This window comes from Aquarana catesbeiana, linkage group LG08, assembly GCF_042186555.1.
Source record: "Aquarana catesbeiana isolate 2022-GZ linkage group LG08, ASM4218655v1, whole genome shotgun sequence".
In the NCBI taxonomy this organism is placed as follows: domain Eukaryota; kingdom Metazoa; phylum Chordata; class Amphibia; order Anura; family Ranidae; genus Aquarana; species Aquarana catesbeiana.
This window is the reverse complement of record NC_133331.1, coordinates 63,507,294-63,526,440: the sequence shown is the minus strand read 5'-3', so window position 1 is coordinate 63,526,440 and position 19,147 is coordinate 63,507,294. Positions and strand designations below refer to the sequence as shown.

General features: G+C 41.6%; 1 protein-coding gene across 9 annotated transcripts in view; it reads right to left on the bottom strand.

Moving 5' to 3' along the window:
• SORCS1 (sortilin related VPS10 domain containing receptor 1) overlaps positions 1-19,147 on the bottom strand; it is a 1,093,315-nt gene that overhangs the window by 783,720 nt on the left and 290,448 nt on the right. For all 9 annotated transcript variants that reach the window (XM_073595916.1, XM_073595919.1, XM_073595918.1 and 6 more), the window contains exon 2: positions 10,425-10,492. In XM_073595916.1, the coding sequence (XP_073452017.1) occupies positions 10,425-10,492 (68 nt within the window). The remainder of the gene's footprint in view (positions 1-10,424; positions 10,493-19,147) is intronic.

Sequence of the window (19,147 nt, the reverse complement as noted above, 5' to 3'; positions counted from 1 at the left end):
CTTCCTTCCTTCCTTCCTTCCTTCCTTCCTTCCTTCCTTCCTTCCTTCCTTCCTTCCTTTTTTTTTCTCTTTTCTCTCTTTTTTTTCTCTCTTTCTCACTTTTTCTCGTTCTTTCTCTCTTTCTTTCTCTCTTTTTCTTCGTTACTTCCTTCCTTTCTTTTTTTTTCTTTTCTTTCAGAGATTGTATACCAAGGAATCTCTGAAGCTTTCTAAGAAATACAGCAAGGGCTAAGAGTGGGTGTCTCCCTTCAGGCAGATGGATTGGACTAGTCTTGTTTGGAAACGCTCTACTCACCAGCCGAGTCGGACGCCACCATTCAACTGTCCCTGCAGAGGGCTATATCTGCACGTGCACAAGACCTCGCTAACAGGGAGGTCCATCGCTTCAGGTAAGGGTCCATCCTTAATGTTCTTCGGATTCACTGCTTCTATGGGATACATCCTTACATCTTCCTCTCCTCCTTCCACCTATATGGGCTGTGTTTTGGTGAATTGTGGATTTGTATTCCTACCTTCATGGATCTGATGCACTTTTACTGAACTTTTTTTCTATGGAAACGGACTTCACTCATAATTATAATATGGTCTGACTCCTGATCATGTTTGTTCCTTTCACATGTTTGATTACACATTGAGTACTTGATTTATTCACCATTTATTTATTGAGTTTTTTATTTGATTGTATTTATTCAATTTTATTTAAGGATATTTAACCTTATTAAGCATTCATTATTCATATTCACTTTTGATTGTAAGCGCACTTATTTTTACTTATTGCACCTAGGTAATTCACCAGAAGTATTCACTGCATACTAGCACATTATGATAGACTTACCTGGACATGGAGCCCTCCAGCGCTGGCACGGCTCCCCGGCGTTTCCATCTTCACCCGGTCTTCCTTCCAGATTCATGGACTCTGGATATATGATTGGCTGGGGCCGCGATTACATCATGCACGGGAGCCCTGGTTTGGCACAAAGCTCTGAAAGTATGGCACAGGTATGCCGTCCCTTCAGAGCATATGTGCCAGTGAGGTCACCAACTGCATGCTGTGTGAATATCTCCTAAACAGTGCAGGTTTAAGAGATATTAACTGTACCTACAGGGAAGCCTTACTATAGGTTTGAATCCTATTGTAAAGGGTGCCAACCATGTGTACCCCCGTGCATTAATGTGACAAATGCCCCTTTAGGTGTGGATCACACTAAAATATGAATCAATAAGTAAAGTAAGGCGCTTTTCTCGTGTACCAATAAAAAGCAAAAGAGTGTGATCTATAACATGTTTTCTATAGTTATATCAAACCTCCATTCAATCCATACTCAAAATATAAAACCTCGGTATTACTATATAACTCTTACAATCAAAAATAGAATTTGTTATATAAAAAGAAAAGCAGAAAAAATACATAAAAGAAAAAACGTGCACATCAAAAATGTACAAACAAATTGTAAATGTGAAAGACGATGAGTGGACGTGGCAGCTCGGCTGGCCCCTTTGCCTCTGTACTTAGCTCCCTCTCCAATAACGGAGCCTGAAACGCACCTCCATATTGGCTATCACAAGCCGTGGAACGCACGCGGCGAAGCCATTTTGGAAATCTTGGAAGTACTCTAGGTAATAGGTTGCCCAACACTCGTAGACTTGATTTTCAGGATGGGGGTCATATTGGCTATATATTCGTGAAGTGCAGCAGTGGAGAGACACCCCAGACGATGTCCTTGGAGACGAAATGCGTTGGGAAGGTCCCCACTGCTGCCTATTGACTTTTGTACAAGCACTTTTTTATCCAGTATCATGTGAGTGTTTTTCAATTTTAATACATTTTATTGTATGTTACGGAATTACGCTATGTGGTCCCTCTCTGCTTTCTCCTCTGCCACCTTTGCCCCTATGGATTTCCGAGAGATTTCCCACGTGTCCTCATTGGATTGTGAGCAGGGTATCTCCGGTCTACAGAAACCAGTACCATCAGAATCCACCCACCGCAATACAAGCTTGTTTGACACGCAGAGCATATGCCCTGGCGTGTTCAAACATTCTGGTAAGCCTCCTCTACTCATGGTGGTGGTTTGATCACAGTCACTAATTTTTTTATGGATTGACATGTTTTTTGATTGGAACTCTTTGCTGTTAGACTCCACAATTTTATATTTATAGACTTGGATCGTATACAACTGGAATTTTTTGTTATGAGATATCATTATCAATAATTTCACATGTACCATTTATATATGGACACTACTTTTTATATTTATTCACTGTGATAGTTTGTAATAATTCCATTTACATTATTGATGTTTTTGGTTTTTTAACCCACTTCTTTACAGCGCTACACTTTTATTTATATGTTCTTTTGCCATTTATCTAATTTGGTGTGTTAACTGCTTGTCATTTGGAGTAGCGCGAAATTATTTACTTTAAATTGTAAATGTGAACTGTGTTCCAAAATTATACAGTTCTTTAATAAAGTCAAGCGTAGTATTCAATCAATCTTTAAGTCCCATTCACCATACTGTGCATGAAGGATCTTGAAAAAATATATATTTCTCCACTCCCCAACAAATGGTGCTCCACCACGTGTGATCATGCAAATGCACTCAGCAGAGCCCTATGGTCTCAAGGACCAATATAGCCTTTTATTACCCCAATATGATCAGATGTAAGGATCAAACTTAAAAGTATCTCAATATAAAATGCCCTTACATTAAAAAGTGCCCAGATCGTTACCAGTGTGATCAGCCTGTATAATATCCTCTGGCAATCTATGTTCTGCTAGAGGGAAATGTCCGTACTGCCGTTAACTTCTGAAGCCCTACGTGCGTTCTAGGGTTGCATCGATACCACTTTTTTAACAAGTACCAATACTTTTTTTCAAGTACTTGCCCATATCAATTACCAATACTTTTTTTTATGTCAAGTGACAGTGGCACTAATATGCAGCACTGATGGGCACTGATAGGTGGCACTGATGAGGTGTGGAGTGTGTCAGTAGTTTTTTTTTATTATTATTTTGTACATTTTATATATATATATATATATATATATATATATTTTTTTTTTTTTTTTTTACAGTGCTTTTTTTGGGGGGTGGGGGCTTGGGGGTGAAGGGGGAGTGGACAGTGTCAGTGTTTTTTTTTATTTCATTTTTTATTATTTTTGGGGGGGGACTTTGGTGAGATGTCAGGGGTCTAAACAGATCCCTGATATCTCCTCTTTGAGACAGGGAAAGGGACTAGGGACACAGATTCCCCAGTCCCTTTCTTGGCAGCATCAGCTGCACTATCCATTCAGAAAAGGAAGGAGCCGGTAAATGACATATTTATAGGCTCCTTCCACCGCTCTCCATCCTGACAGATCTGGGACGGGGGGGGCGAAGAAGTACAGAGGGGGACCGGAGGAGGATACGGGGGAACCAGAGGAGCAAAGGGAGGAGCGCATGGAGGAGGACACGGGGGGAACTGGAGGAGGACGCAGGGTAACCGAAGGAGCAAAGGGAGAAGCGCATGGAGGAGGACATAGGGGACCAGACTGGAGCACACAGAGAACATAGAGGAGGACATTGAGGGGGACCTGAGGAAGATACAGGGGACAGTCAGGGACAATCAATGCAGCGGTGAGGGGGGGAGTTAAATCACCGATCTCTCTGTGTGGCTTTCAATAAAGAAGCTTAAAGCTGCGGGGGGCTGTCAGATGCTTTTTTGAAAGCCACACAGGGAGAACAGTGATTGTAACTCCCCCCACAGCCACGCACCGATCGTCCCTGACTGTCTAGGTATCAGGTCAAATGCTTGTGTATCGGCACCAATACCAATACTAGTATCGGTATTGGTGCAACCCGGTGCATTCCACTAGAACTGGATGTGGCATCACTTGTTAACAATACAATACAATAATGAGCCAATAGGCAATGACCTGACTTCTATGCATTTCACCGGAAAGGTGTCACCAGGAAGTCTTTTTACTGGTACACAAGAATAGTGCCTTACTTTATTAATGATTCTTATTATAGGCTTACCCGTAGGTACAAAGTAGGTTAAAAAGTGTAAAAGTGTAAAGTGAAACTAAACCCATCAATTTAACAGTGTCAAAAAACAGTTACATTCCCAAATCGTGTTGGGAATGTAACTGTCACATTTGATTGTGCTCTCAACCAAACTGTTAAACCATCAAATGGCTGGTGTCATAAATGATCACATGTGAAGTATTATGGCAGTTGAAGATCAGAGACCAAGATGGCAGCTTCCTTGGCTGAAAATTATATGAGGGTTTAATTCCGCTTTAAGTGTTCTTTTATTAAAAGCCAGCAGCTAAAATATATGTTGCTGCTGACTATTCATTTTTTTGCAAACAGGCTAAAGATCCTCTTTAAGTGATGAGACTGCAGGGAATTGAGCTTGAAAGCCAACAAATATCTCAGACGGAGCAAACAATGTGCAGAACAATTCCCAGTGGTGGCCGTCCGGCTTCCGCTGTACTCCCCCGCGGATTGTATACACCAGCTTCAATGCTGCACTCAAAACTCCCAGATATGGGAACACTCAGCACTGAACATGCAGTTACATGGAGTGGGCAAAGTCCTGTGTGTCTGCTTCTTATTGTTAGATACATTTTTGAAAAGAAAAGATGTATCAAATCATGTTCAGCCTGACCACAAAAGAAAGGCTGGATGGTAGAATGGTTATCTGGAAACGGAAAGATAAGGAAAGGAAGAATAGAGGGAAGAACTCAAGAAAGACAGGTAGAGCGGAAGAGAGGAGGGAGAGAGAGAGTGGGAAGGATGGAACGAAGGAAAGAAGGAAGGAAGGAGGGAGGGAGGAAAAGAAAGAAGGAAGGAAAGAAGGAGAGAGGGAGAGGAATAATGGAAGGAAGAGATGGAGGGAGAAAGGGAGAGAGAGAGATGAAAGAAGGAAGTAACAAATGAAAAATGGTAAGAAGAAAGAGAGGTGGAGAGAGAGAAAAAAGGGGAGAGAAAGGAAAGGAAAGGAAAGGAAAGGAAAGGGAAAAGGGAAAGGGAAAGGAAAAGGATAGGAGGGAAGATCTAAAATAGAGAGGAAGGAAGGAAGGAAGGAAGGAAGGAAGGAAGGAAGGAAGGAAGGAAGGAAGGAAGGAAGGAAGAAAGGAAGGAAGGAAGGAAGGAAGGAAGGAAGGAAGGAAGGAAGGAAGGAAGGAAGGAAGGAAGGAAGGAAGGAAGGAAGGAAGGAAGGAAGGAAGGAAGGAAAAAACAAGAGGAGAGGAGAGAGTGAGAGAAAAGGAAGGGGAGCGAAAAGAAGGAAGGAAGAGGTAGGATGGAAAGGAGGACTGATGAAAAATAGTGAGGGAAGAATGAAGAACGGAAAAAGAGAGAGCGAAGGAAGGACTAATTAATAGAAGGAAGAGATGTGGAGAAGAAGGAAAAGACAAAAGAAAGAAAGATAAAATGAATGGAGAGAAAGAAATAGAAGGACAAAAGAAAGATGGGGGGAGGGAGGAAGGAAGGAAGGAAGGAAGGAAGGAATGAGAGGGAGAGGACTAAGGGAAGGAAGAGATGGAGAAAGGAAGGGAGGGATGAAAGAACGAAGTAACAAAGGAGAAATGAAAAGAAGAGAGAGGAGAGGTGGAGAGAGAGAGAAAAAAAAAAACGAAAGGAAAGGAAATGGAGGGAAAGAAAAAGGGTGGGAAGATCTAAAACAGGAAGGAAGGAAGGAAACATGGAAAGAACAAAGAGGAAAGGAGAGTGTGAGAGAAACGGAAGGGGAGAAAAAAGAAGGAAGGAAGAGGTAGGATGGAAAGAAGGACTGAAGAAGGACTGAAGAAAAATAGTGAGGGAAGGAAGAAGAGAGAGGGAAGGAGTAAAAGAAAAGAAGGAAGAGATGCAGAGAAGAAGGAAAAGACAAAAGAAGCAAGAAGGATGAAACCAAATTAGAGAGAAAGAAATAGAAGGACAAAATAAAGATGGAGGAGGGAGGGAGGGAGGAAGGAAGGAAGGAAGGAAGGAAGGAAGGAAGGAAGGAAGGAAGGAAGGAAGGAAGGAAGGAAGGAAGGAAGGAAGGATGTTTTTTATTTTATTTAGAAAAGTCAATCAAGGGATTAAAAAAAACACTATAATTGAGCTTTAACCTGATCCCAGTTACTATTACACCACAGAGAACCGTCACACTGACTCTTTTAGTCTCTGCAGTGTAGCTATTAGCACAATTATTTGCTGCACTCTCCCAGCTCATCTCACTATGCAGTGCAGCTAATTAATCTCTCATTAGTCAGCAGGAACAAGAAATGTCACAAAAGACGCCTGCTATATAAAAACAGAGCAAAAATGAAATATGCATGAGATCCACCTTTTAATTACCACAAGGTACCACAGGTAAAAAGAATAATGACAGAGTGCTTTATGGGGGACCTGTCCGTCCTGCTCGGAGCCATCAATTACACTCAAGAAAAAAAAAAACACTGCCAAGTCATAAAATATCTTCATCTCTAATGTTGCTGTGGATCAGCTTCCTGATCATGAATTATGTGCAATATGCATCAACGTGAACCCTTGTAATAACCTTCCCCCTGTGTTGTGACAGGGTCACAACACAGGGGCAGAATTTGGAGACAGAGACAAAGCATTGCCACCCTATCATAGGAAGTGCCCGAACAGGAATCTTCTTGGTAGGATCACCAGGTGCATTTTTATTTTTATAAAAGCTGCAGATTTAAGAATACTGAAATCAACTTTTGAATTGACATCAATATGTTAAACCTTAGATGAAATTTTTAAATTTGGGTTTGGATTGTCTTTAAATAAAAAAAATTAACAAGGGAATATATCCTCACAATATATATTTGCTTATCTTCCATACATTTATAATCTTCTAGTGCTTGCTGGAGATTAAAAGAAAGAATCAATATAAGCAAAATCTACAGTATTCCTAATTGCAAGCTTTGGCTTCACATGCAATAAGTCAGTGATATTTCCAGTGTTTAGTAAATGCTGACAGCATTTCTGTCTCTTGGGGACTCTATTGGTGGAATCTGTACACCTGATGCACCCCATTATAAGGAGCTCCCACCATCCCTGTGCTGAATTTCTGTATCTGTACACCTTTTTTGTGCATTCGTAGGTTTTCCACCCTCCCTGTGCTGAGTTCTTTACTCTGCACACTTAATGTGCTCATTATGACAGATTCCCACCATCTGTGTGTGTCTCCTTCACAACTGCTATGACTATTAAGAAGGGTTTCCCACTATCCCTGCAGTGGGTTTGTGGCTCTGCATATCTGCGGTGCCCATTAGCAAGAGTTTTCACCATCCTTATTCTTGGTTTCTGACTCTGTACACCTGCAGTGCCTGCTAGAAAAAGTTCCCAACATCTCTATGCTGGGAACCTGGCTCTGTACACTTGATGTGCCCATTAGGAGGGGTTCCCACTATCCCCTGCACTGAGTTTCAAGGTCTGTATACTTGCTGTGCTCAACATGAGGGGTTCCCACAATCCCTGCACTGAATTTTGGGGTCTTCTCACCGCTGTGTCCATTATGAGGGGTTTCCACCATTTCTCTGATAAGCTCTTGGGTCAAAACACCAGCTGTACCCATTGTGAGGGGTTCTCACCATCCCTGTTCTGAGATATCGGATCTGCACACTTGCTATGCCCATTACGGTGGCTCCCACCATCGCTGCACCTCAGCATCTGCTATATATTATGGGGGGGGGGGGCTTGTTTTTTTTTTTTAATCAATGTTATATTTTGGAGAATGTAACAGGAGGAGCTAAGAAATACAAAGGCGAGTGGGAACACCCAAAACTTCCAGGTAGGACAGGAGCAGAGCCAGGGAATTATGGCCTGCATGGGGACTCTAACCCTTTCCTATTTTGCATATTGATGGACACATTGATAGAGCTCTGAATCCAAAGCAAGAAGGATAAGACTTTGAACTCAAAATTTGAAGGTAGCTCTCTGTCAGCCAGGGTAGCCTTGGGGGTTTCCAGTGCACTCTAAAGAATGTGAAAAAGACAAGAGTGCCATAAGTATAATGTAAAATGTAAGTCAAGTAAATCTTTATTGCACACAACAGAAGGTCACACAAAAAAGCCAATGTATTCTGGTTGCTCAGTACTCTCCATTCATCAGGACGTGGATAGATCAGGTTATTATTTTTTAACTTCTTCACCTGACATTCCATTTTTCCTTTTGTGTAAGTCCAACAGATTCTGTTATAGCTTTCTTTTTCTTTTCCAATTTTTGATTTTGCTTCATAACCTTATCTTTTCATCTCTTGTCCGCTTTCCAAAATAACACCCATGTTATACCCTTGGCTAGGAGCGCGGTGCAGACAGAGATGAAGATGATCAGCACCATGTGTCCAAAAAAAAAAAATCAAGTAAAACTGACAAGGGCATTAAAAAATCATCTTAGAAGTTCATATTATTCACTGTATATAAAAAACAGAAAGATAAAATGTATCCAATGTAGTTTGGGATCAAACAATTCCCCTTCATCAAGGCTTAGATGGGAACGTGACAAAACGTCCCATAGGACCAACCAAGAACTCCTAGATCAATGTTCTATGTCAGAAAAGAAGCAATAGACAAGTGCTGAAGGTACTTGTGCAGGAAGCTCTTGTTGGTTTCACTTGGTTCTTTCAGTTGGGGTGGCCACTGGCCATTGCCCATTGGAGGACCTTCACATTGAGACAGAGCTGCAGAAGTTAAGCCATTAAGCCCAGCTAACACCCTTTAATTGATTAAAAAATGTATTCAACTCCAGAGCCACACATATTTTTGTCTTAGTAAAACAGAATTCCAGGAGGAGAATTTTAAAAATGATTACTGTAATCTATACATGCCTTGATGAAGAGGGCATATCGAGCCCAAAACATATTGGCTTTTTCTTGTGACCTCCTATTGTGTGCAATAAATGTTTACTGGGCTGATATTATACCTGTGGTTCATCCTTTACACATTCTATTTTATTTACAAAAAAGTGTTCTGTTCCAGTCATTGTCCTTACTGGAGAAATTTTCCATTTTCTTTCCCAACATAAATTAAGGAGATATCTCTCCAGTGGGGGCTATTGACCAGATCACAGTAAAAATCCCATGGGTGTTCTATTCTTACCCATTGTGTCCATACCTGAAAAAAAAAAGTTTGGGCTGGAGTTTGACTTTTGAACAAACTAAAGGGTTCACTTTACTATATGACGAATGAGGTTCTCTACTTGCACTTTCTTCTAAACTGGTGCAAGCCTTGACTTTCTGGTGTAAACTGATAAAAGCTTCAACTTACTGGTGTAAAATGATATAAGCTTCAACTTACTGGTGCAAACAAATTTAGGCTTCGATCTACTGGTGTAAACTGATATAAGCTTCAACCTACTACCCAGATAGCATAGATAACTTGCCACAAATTTGTGTCAGTGTTGAATTGAAAGCCTGTAACGTGCTGCACATTTTCACTGGCAAGCTGTACCCTTGCAGAGCACTTGAAGCACAACTTCTAGTTGACGCTTCTCCAATTTGTAGAAAATTTGCTTGGCAAGCCTCTTGCAAGAGCAAAGTTGCAGTGGTGAGTCTACAACAAGAGCTCTGTAAATCTACAGCATGAAAATTCAGCCACAGTGACCCCTGTGGTGGATGACTGTTGCACAACATAACTGAACCAGAACTTGCAGCAGATTTGCAGAATGTTTGCAAAGAAAGTGGATCTGAAGTCATGCAATGTGGACTTGCTGCAATTGTGCAACAAACTTGTGAAGCCTGGGAAGTCTAGCAAGAGCTTAGCTAATCATTTTCAAACTTGCAGCACAATTGCTTGCTATCTGGGTAAGCAAAGTTGAATCTCTCAAAGGATCTGTGCATATTCCCCACCCCATTTGTCATTAACCTGGCTTGGTGATCAGCCACTAGGGCATCTAGTCTTAAATCCTGGGCAGGCAAGTACCAAGTGTTTTACAGTATATATGGAAGTAACTGGTATTTCTTGGGTGAGAGAAGAGAAAGGTGGGGGAATAAATGGTATGTAAATTAACCTGCAATAAAGTAAACTAGTTACTTTGTCCAATGTGGGCAAAATACAGTTACCCTTTAAAGTAGACCTCAACACTTCTTCAGCTGTAAAACATAAACGTTCTCCAGAATACAGATGATCTCCCATTGTGTCGTTTATGGAGATTTCAACCTCCTTCCAGAGTAAATCAGAATCAGTTAAGGTGTTACAGCAACAGACACAATGAAACAAGATAGGTGTCTCTGGTTACGGCACCTCTGGGGCTCAAATACTTCAACACTGAACAAGCCAATGGAACGTTGTCGCAGCACATGAGAGGAGAAAATTAATACAGCCTGGGGACAGCTGTCATCCAACGTCCCACATGTCCAATTACTCTGTGTTAAAAGACCTCCGCCACCAAATTCATCTTGAAGTAACAGAGCAATTAGAAGCATAGTTTAAAGACGTACCTCCACAGCGAGCTCTCCGTTATGCTGCCCAAGTTGTAATCGTAGAGCTTTGTCAGGATTAGTATCACCTGCAGGCAACAAGGAGAGAGAGAGAGGAAAAATCTCAGCACCGTCTGAAACAATTACCATCTGTTAACTGCAAAATGGAGATGACCCGCTGGGGAAGTTAGAGTTTGGTTAATGGGCGCGCAATACAAATGAAGAGAATGGAGCAGGCTGTGACGTTGATGGAGGGGGATTGGGACAGTTTGTAAGAGGTGGAATCATTTGTTCCAAAGGTGAATGACAATGGTGTACAGGAAAGACATTTGGCACAGTCCACTACACACTAAGCTCTAAAGCGTGTAGAGGGGAAGGGAGAGAGAGGGACGTAGAAAGGTAAGAGAAAGAAAGAAGGAAAGAGAAAAAAGAGGACAGGGAGGTTAGAAAAAGGAAGAAGGAAGGAGAGGAGAGAAAAAAGGTAAAGAAGAAGAAGGAAGGGGAGAGCGAAGAGCAACAGAGAGAAGAGATGATGGTAAGGGAGGAAACAAAAGGCAGAAAAGAGAGAATGATAGGAGGAGAGGAGACCATCAGAGCAGATAGGAGAAGAGGAGACTGGAACAGAGTAGAGGGGAGGAGCGGAAAGTGAAAAAGGCAGTAGAGGAATGGGGAGAAAACAGATACAGTAGAGAGATGAGGTTGAGAGGAGAAGGATGGAGAGTCTCAGAGAAAAGAGGAGGAGAGGGGAGCGGAAGGGAGAAGAGGGGAGGAGAGGAAAGAGAAGAGGGGTGGAGCGGAATGGGGAGAAGAGAGCAAGAGGAGGGGAAGGGAAGGGAGCATCACAGAAGACATGAGAGGAGGAGGTAGAGGGGAGGAAAGGGAAGGGAGGAGGGAAGCAGAAGAATGGGGGGAGGAGAGCTTGAGAGAGGAGGAGAGGGGAAGGAAGGAGGGAAAAAGGGGAAAAGGAAGAGGGGACAAGAAGGAAGGTGAGAAGTCGGAGTGGGGAATACAGCAAAAAGCAAAGGGGGGGGGGAGAAAGGAAAGGAGAGGAGGAAGAAGAGGGCAAATAAAAATAAATGCAGACTCTACAAATGTACAAAATACTATATTGAAAATAACAACAAAGGTACACACATATTGAATAAAACATATTTTCAAATATATGTTGCAAAGAAGAAAAAAAAAGCCTAGAATGTGTACGCACTGTGAAAACTCTAAATTTACATTTTATTAGTGAAAGTTTGAACAAGCACCACGGGGTATCTTTGTTAACCACAAAAGACTCTTTTGTGTGGTCCCGTCTGATATTTGTTTAACTTTGGCAGTAAAGAAAGTGATGTTTTCTTTCTTTAAGGTAAATTTCCATCATGCTTCACCTTGAGTTAAGCTTTAAAGTAGAACTGTAGCTTGTTACAGACATTTGAATAGTTGCATATTCATAAGACACAATAAGTAAGCTTTTTTAAAAATCCCTTACTGCCCACTATAGCGGCACACATTGTGGAGTAATTTATCTTCAAAGTCTTTAGCAGAAAGTATAAAAATAAATGATGCAGCGCTAATCCACACTAAACGACCATGTGCAGGAAAGTGAATATAAAATCCCAGTAACAAATGTAAATATCGTAAGAGAAAATCAAAAGTAAGTAAAACCAAATTAGGTGACAACAAGTGACAAAATACAAAACCTAATAATAATCAGAATAATAAATAAGTGTAGGTCATAGGAGACTCTACGTGATAATATAAATCTACCATCAAAGTGATAACACCATCAGATAAAACATATAAAAATAAATAAAGAGGAATGGTATACAATTTGTGCAAATGACGCTGCAGAAAGTGACACTGTGAAAAATGTGCAATAAGCAATGACAGTAGTAGGGGTATAAACCCCTTATCAATAAGTGACAAATATGCAAAAAACACCCATCCAAGTGGGTGGGGAATAATAAATAATAAATGTCCCAAACATTGAGGTGCAAACAGTGCTATACACAGAAAGTCCTTAGAAACTGAAATAGGTGACAGCAACGGTTTAGCATGCGGCCGTTGTAATAAACGTGCTCAACGTGGGTAACATCATAAGTGTCTTCGTGTAAAAACACACAGGTGGGTAGTGGCCCCTTACCTTAAGGTAATAGGGCATGCGCATATGGTCAATAAGCCTTAGGGGTGTCCACCTAGGGGCTCCAGCGCGTCCCTCACGGTCCTGGACGAGACAGGCTACAGAGACTGCCAGAGGTATACGAGCTCGCCGCTCGTCGGATAAAAGCGCTGTTTTTAAAACTTTGATGTGAGTACCCTATGTTTTATTAACAATAAAAGTGATTGGTTTAAACGTTATCACACTATTGGGACCCTTCTTGCTTTTATATGATCCCCCCCCCCCCCCCCTGCATCACACCTGAGGGATTACATCCCGGATCCAGGACCGTGAGGGATGCGCTGGAGCCCCTAGGTGGACACCCCTAAGGCTTATTGACCATATGCGCATGCCCTATTACCTTAAGGTAAGGGGCCACTACCCACCTGTGTGTTTTTACATGAAGACACTTATGATGTTACCCACGTTGAGCACGTTTATTACAACGGCCGCATGCTAAACCGTTGCTGTCACCTATTTCAGTTTCTAAGGACTTTCTGTGTTTAGCACTGTTTGCACCTTAATGTTTGGGACATTTATTATTTATTATTCCCCACCCACTTGGATGGGTGTTTTTTGCACATTTGTCACTTATTGATAAGGGGTTTATACCCCTACTACTGTCATTGCTTATTGCACATTTTTCACAGTGTCACTTTCTGCAGCGTCATTTGCATAAATTGTATACCATTCCTCTTTATTTATTTTTATATGTTTTATCTGATGGTGTTATCACTTTGATGGTAGATTTATATTATCACGTAGAGTCTCCTATGACCTACACTTATTTATTATTCTGATTATTATTAGGTTTTGTATTTTGTCACTTGTTGTCACCTAATTTGGTTTTACTTATTTTTGATTTTCTCTTACGATATTTACATTTGTTACTGGGATTTTATATTCACTTTCCTACACATGGTTGTTTAGTGTGGATTAGCGCTGCATCATTTATTTTTATACTTGCTTCTTTGAAGGTTAGGTGTGTACCTGAATCGTTGCTAGCAGCTTTTCCCGTTTTTAGCCGTCCTCCATATATGATAGCGCGGGAATAATCTTATTCCTCTTACTTTAGCAGAAACACTTTCACTTTAGCAGCTCAGTTCCCTTGCCTTGTCCCCTCACCTCTTGTTCCCTTTACTAGTATTACCTTGGCAGGTCTGATCCACTCCCCAGCAGTACATCAACAGCACAGCTCCCCATACTCCCCCTCCAAACAATGACTTGGCAGCTCTGATTCATCATCTGCCTGTGACTCAGCAGCTCAGCTTCCCTTACTCCCCCTCCAAACAATGACCCTTCAACTCTGATCCACCTCCCAATAATGACTCACGCAACTCACTCTGCTCCCCTCTCCTAGCAATGACTTGGCAACCTTCTAATCAGTAATGTAAACAAAAAGGAGGCATGTACAAACAGAGGAAAGCAGAGTGCCGAGACCCCATCTAAACAATTTCAGCGCTTCTCTTGTGAAATTTGCAAATTAATTACTCCACAGTGGCTGCAGCTACAGAGGTGAGTAATGGCTTGTTTTAAAGTGTTTTGGTTGCTTGGTATTGCTTGTAAATAAAATGTTGAATGTCCTTCGCCTGGCCACAAATCAGCTTTATGTTTTTGATGCATGAGAAATGTCAGAAGGCTCTGGGCCTATTGTGTCTCCTAGTCTAGGTCTTGGTCTTCCAAACACGTAGCTGTGTACATTACACACATTCTATCAGCCTTTTTTTCTTCTCAGAACACTCAGCTGGACAAAGACACTTTACCGAAAGACATTTCATGCTAAAGACACCTTGTGCTGTCTGCTGCTTCAAAGAATGCCCATCATTATTCAAACAATCTGAGAATGACACTGATTATGCCTCGCCTACCATTCAGGTGAGCAGAATGAAAAATACAACATGTGGTGACATGCATAAAGAAACCATAGAACAACTATCTATAGGAAATACTTATTGAAAGAAGCTAGTTCTTTTTTCTCTACAAAGAATGTTTCCGGATCATGAAAAGCAGCCAGCTATCATAAAACAGAAACACAGCAAAAATTCAATTATATATACATCATAGGAATAACTGTTCTAGATACAGTACCTGCTAACCTGTCTGCATTATTGTTTTTCAACTAGAGAAGAGTTTGGAGAACACCTGAGTTCATCCTAATAGTAAGCAGCACTCACCAAATACCCATGACCTTTTGTTATTGGAGGTCATAGTACAGCGTTATCTTTATGAGCCTAAAATGATTGCTCTCACTCCAGCATGCATGGCAATATGTAATACGTGTAGTGCAAGAGACATTTTCGTACATAGGCTCCCCTGACTGGTTTGTTTACGTTCATATACTGTATGCATGTATGTGGGGGCTGGACAGGGTGGGCAGGCTAAAAAAAATGTTTTTTGGAGCTGGTTTAGGTGCTTGGGTGTAACTTATTTTTTTGACAATTATTTTTCTCACTAAAACTCACGTAGAGACAAAAAGTCCCCTATGTGATCTAATTTATTTTATCTCTTTAAAGAGACCCCTGATGTCTCATGTGCCATCTATTAAAGTTAATGGAGCGCACATTAGCTTCCCCCTGGTCACAGCAGCCAGGGAAAATGACTCCTGAAACCAGAAGCAAAGTGATACACAATGCTTCTGTTCTTTTTTGCAGCTCGGTGAGATCAGTGAATAGATTTTTACTGGTCTCCCTCCCCTCCACCTAGCAACACATGCCATACAGGTCCTGGGCCCGCAGGAGGGACAGCGGAGAAAATCCACCTGTTTATAGGCATAGGCCTACTTCGACCAATGGGGAACCCAGCCCCAACCTGCAAAAAAGCTTTTTTATTTGACAACTGATGTTGTTTGGAACCATGCCTCTCCTGCAGTTTGGTCATTTGACACTGCTGGACTCACAGATTTGTATTAATTTCATTTATTTGATAGTGGAACATAGATGCATGCATAAGGGTGCCACATGTGAGCTGTTCCAAGTGCATATTGTCAAACTTACTTCTCCATTCCAATGCCAGGTTCCTTCTCCAGTGTATGGCCACTGTAACCTCCAGGTTTTACCCAGAGCATCTGTATCATGGTCAATTAGGAGACAACTCTCCTGGTTGGCAGTGGCTTTAAATGGTGAAGCAGCTCTGCGTTTAAGCAGCACATCACTTTACACCTAAGCTCAGCCCCAGCTGCAGGGTTTCTAGTGACCCCAGTACAAGTGTGCCTCCTGTGAACCCTATGCACTTCAGTCACCCCAATGTTTTCAGTGACTCCAGTGCTCCTGTACCTCTATGACCCCTGAGAACTCCTGTGATCCCTGTGCACTCCGATGACCCCTGAGAACTCCAGCGAACAAAGTGTCTCTGGTGACCCCAGTGCTCCTGTGCCTCTGTGACTCCTAAAATCTCCACTAACCCCAGTGTCTCCAATCTTTTTATTGTTTCTTTGATCTCTGTCCACTCCAGTGATCCTAGTGTCTCTCCGGTGACAACAGTGCTCCTATGAATCTGTGACTTCAGAGAACTCGGGTGATCCCAATGTCTCCAGTAACTACAGAGCTTGTGTGCCTCTGTAACACCTAAATGTTCAAGTGACCCCAGTGTCACCAGTGGCCCTAGCGCTCCTATGCCTCTGTGATCTGTGAACACTCCAGTGATTCCAGTGTCTCTAGTGACCTTAGCGCTCCTGTGCCTTTGTGATCCAGAAATCCTCCAGTGATCCCAGTGTCTACAGTGGCCCTAGCAATCCTGTGCCTCTGTGACCCGTGAACACTCCAGTAATTCCAGTGTCTTCAGCGCCCTATCGCTCCTGTGCATCTGTGACCCCTGAGCACTCCAGTGATACCAGTGTCTCTAGTGACTCTAGCTCTCCTGTACCTTTGTGATCCCTGCATACTTCAGTGATCCCAGTGTCTTCAGTGGCCCTAGCAATCCTGTGCCTCTGTGACCCGTGAACACTCCAGTGATCCCAGTGTCTCCAGTGACCTTAGTACTCCTGTGCCTCTGTGACCCATGAACACTCCAGTGATCCCAGTGTCTCTAGTGGCCTTAGCGCTCCAGTGCCTCTGTGACCCCTGAGCACTCCAGTGATCCCAATGTTTCCAGTAACCTCAGAACTCCTGTGCCTCTGTGACCAATGAATACTCCAGTGATCCCAGTGTCTCCAGTGACCCTAGCACTCATGTGCCTCTGTGACCAATGAACAATCCAGTGACCCCAGTAACCCCAGCATCCTCAGCACATATGTGCCTTCTGTGACTCTGTGACACCTGAGCACTATATTGACCCCAGTGTCTTTAGTAAACCCATTGCTCCTGTCCCTCCAGTGACTCTGTGACCCCTGTGTGCTCCTGTGCCTACAGTGACTCTGTGACCCCTGTGTGCTCCTGTGTCTCCAGTGACCCTTGAGCATCCTGTGTCACCCTGTGACTTCAGCAACCCCACAGCATCCCGTGTACTGTAACTCCAGTAACCACCTGAGTGCCCCTGTAAAACCAGTGTGTTCACAAAGCCTCAGGTATGCTCCTGTATGTCCTAGACTCTGGTCTCTATCAGTGCATACAGTCCACTATGACACATATACAGCACATGATGAAATCCTCTATAACTAGTGGTACAGTATGTTCAGTGGACAACCCACCATGTATGAAGCTTGTGCAATTTAGAAAATATTACTCTGGGACATTTCCAAGGACAAACCTCCAAAGACACAGGGCTGTCTCTGAAAGAGGGACAGTTGGGAACCATAAAAAATAGTTCCACCTTAGTTTACTTTTATGCATCATAACATTATTGTCACTGTAAAATTTAGAGCAAGCACTGAAACCCGGCCAGGATAATCAAACAGTTTGATGTATGTCTTGTGTACTCAGGTTCTCTGCAGCGTGACAGGGGTGCCAGGAATACATAATAAACTAAATTTGGCACGGGGAATGCTGAAAAGCTTGATCCTCACCCTACATATAAAGATTTGTTTTATTCAATATGAACAATGCCTACACTTTGTAATTTTATTATCTGAAACAAGGTCTCTGATCAGAGAGTGGACCATGCTGTACAGCTGGCCATAGCAGCATAGCGTTATGATTTGTATAACTCCAACCCACTGTCCTAAAATGAGCAATACAATTATTTGTGGGGGATTTGTGATGAAAGATAAGATTTGCAAATACCTTAAATAGAGTTTAGTGTAACTTTAACATAACAAAGTAATGCACATATCATCCTTTTTTGACAAAAAAGGTTTTCCTTTGGTGTTATTTTCTTGAAAATTATCTTATTTTTGAAAGCAATCTATAGACAATAAAAAATGACAAAAGTAAAAAAAAAAAAAAAATCCCCTTTTAGCTACTATGATCAGTGTTAGTTTAAAAGAAACAGTTCATAGAGGCAACCCTCATTTGGAACAAAGTCCCTCTGTCCCTCTTTCTTACTCATTTGTCCATCATTTTGATCTGATCTACATAGTTGTATATGAAATACACTATTGAGGCCTCATGCACACGGACGTTTTTACAGCCGCTTTTTTGAGTGTTTTTTGCAGCTTAAAAAAACGCCTGTCTATGGCTTCATGCCCACCTAGGCGTTTTTGAGCTGCAAATAGCATAGGCGTTTTTAAGCTGTAAAAAAAACCCAGGACCAGTGGGTTCTGAGAGATGTTTTTCAGCTGTAAAAATGCTCTAACGCTGATAAACGCTCAAAAACGCTCAAAACCGTCGCTCACCAACGGTTTTTAACGTTTTTGATCCATTGAAAAAAAATTAAAAAATTTTTGAAAAAAAAAAAAAAAACGCTAAAGAACGCTAACGCAGAAAAATGCTAAAAAACGCTAATAAACGCTAAAAAACGCTATTGCAAAAACGTTGAAAAATTAAAAAAAAACTCACTGCAAAGCTACTGGCGTTTTCATAACGTTATTTTAACGTCCCGTGTGCATGAGACCTTATCGTTCAAAAAGTGTTTCCCAGTACTAATCCTTTCATGCAATTTCTAATTTGCTGCATTTATAAATTTCAAAAGCCATTGTAAAAGAATATTAATGGTAAAAAAGCACCTGTGGGTTTAACTGTGGGTCACACCAGCTGGATTTCCCATACCAGGACGGAACACAGGCTGTTTTTTGCTTGCCTTGTGGTAAGCGCTATATTTATGTGGTGACGGATCTCTGAGTGTGGTGTCTCTCTCATCTTTACCACCAAGTCTGGTTGTGTCCATTCATGGGTTTCTCTCTGGGACTGATTCTGGTCTATTATTATATATAAGGATTCCCATCCACTACATATGGACATCACTTTTTGGTTTACAGTTTTATGCATAGTTTTTTATATTTTTCTGATTATCGCTATGTTTCACATACACATATGAATTTTTCTACAGAAATTTTTGGGACATGATTAGAAGATTATTTCACATATCTTACTTATATACAATTCAGCGCGGTTATTTCTTTTTCTTTTGGTATTTTTGGTGCACATCTCACTGTTTAACTGCTGCTTTTTGGGGGGTATATTAATTTAATGGTAGCGCAGTATTTTTTCTTGTTTTTTTTTGGTTTGAAAACCTAACAACAGAAAAAAACATTAAGTGAACAAAAAAAAGTGCATGTGAAACACAC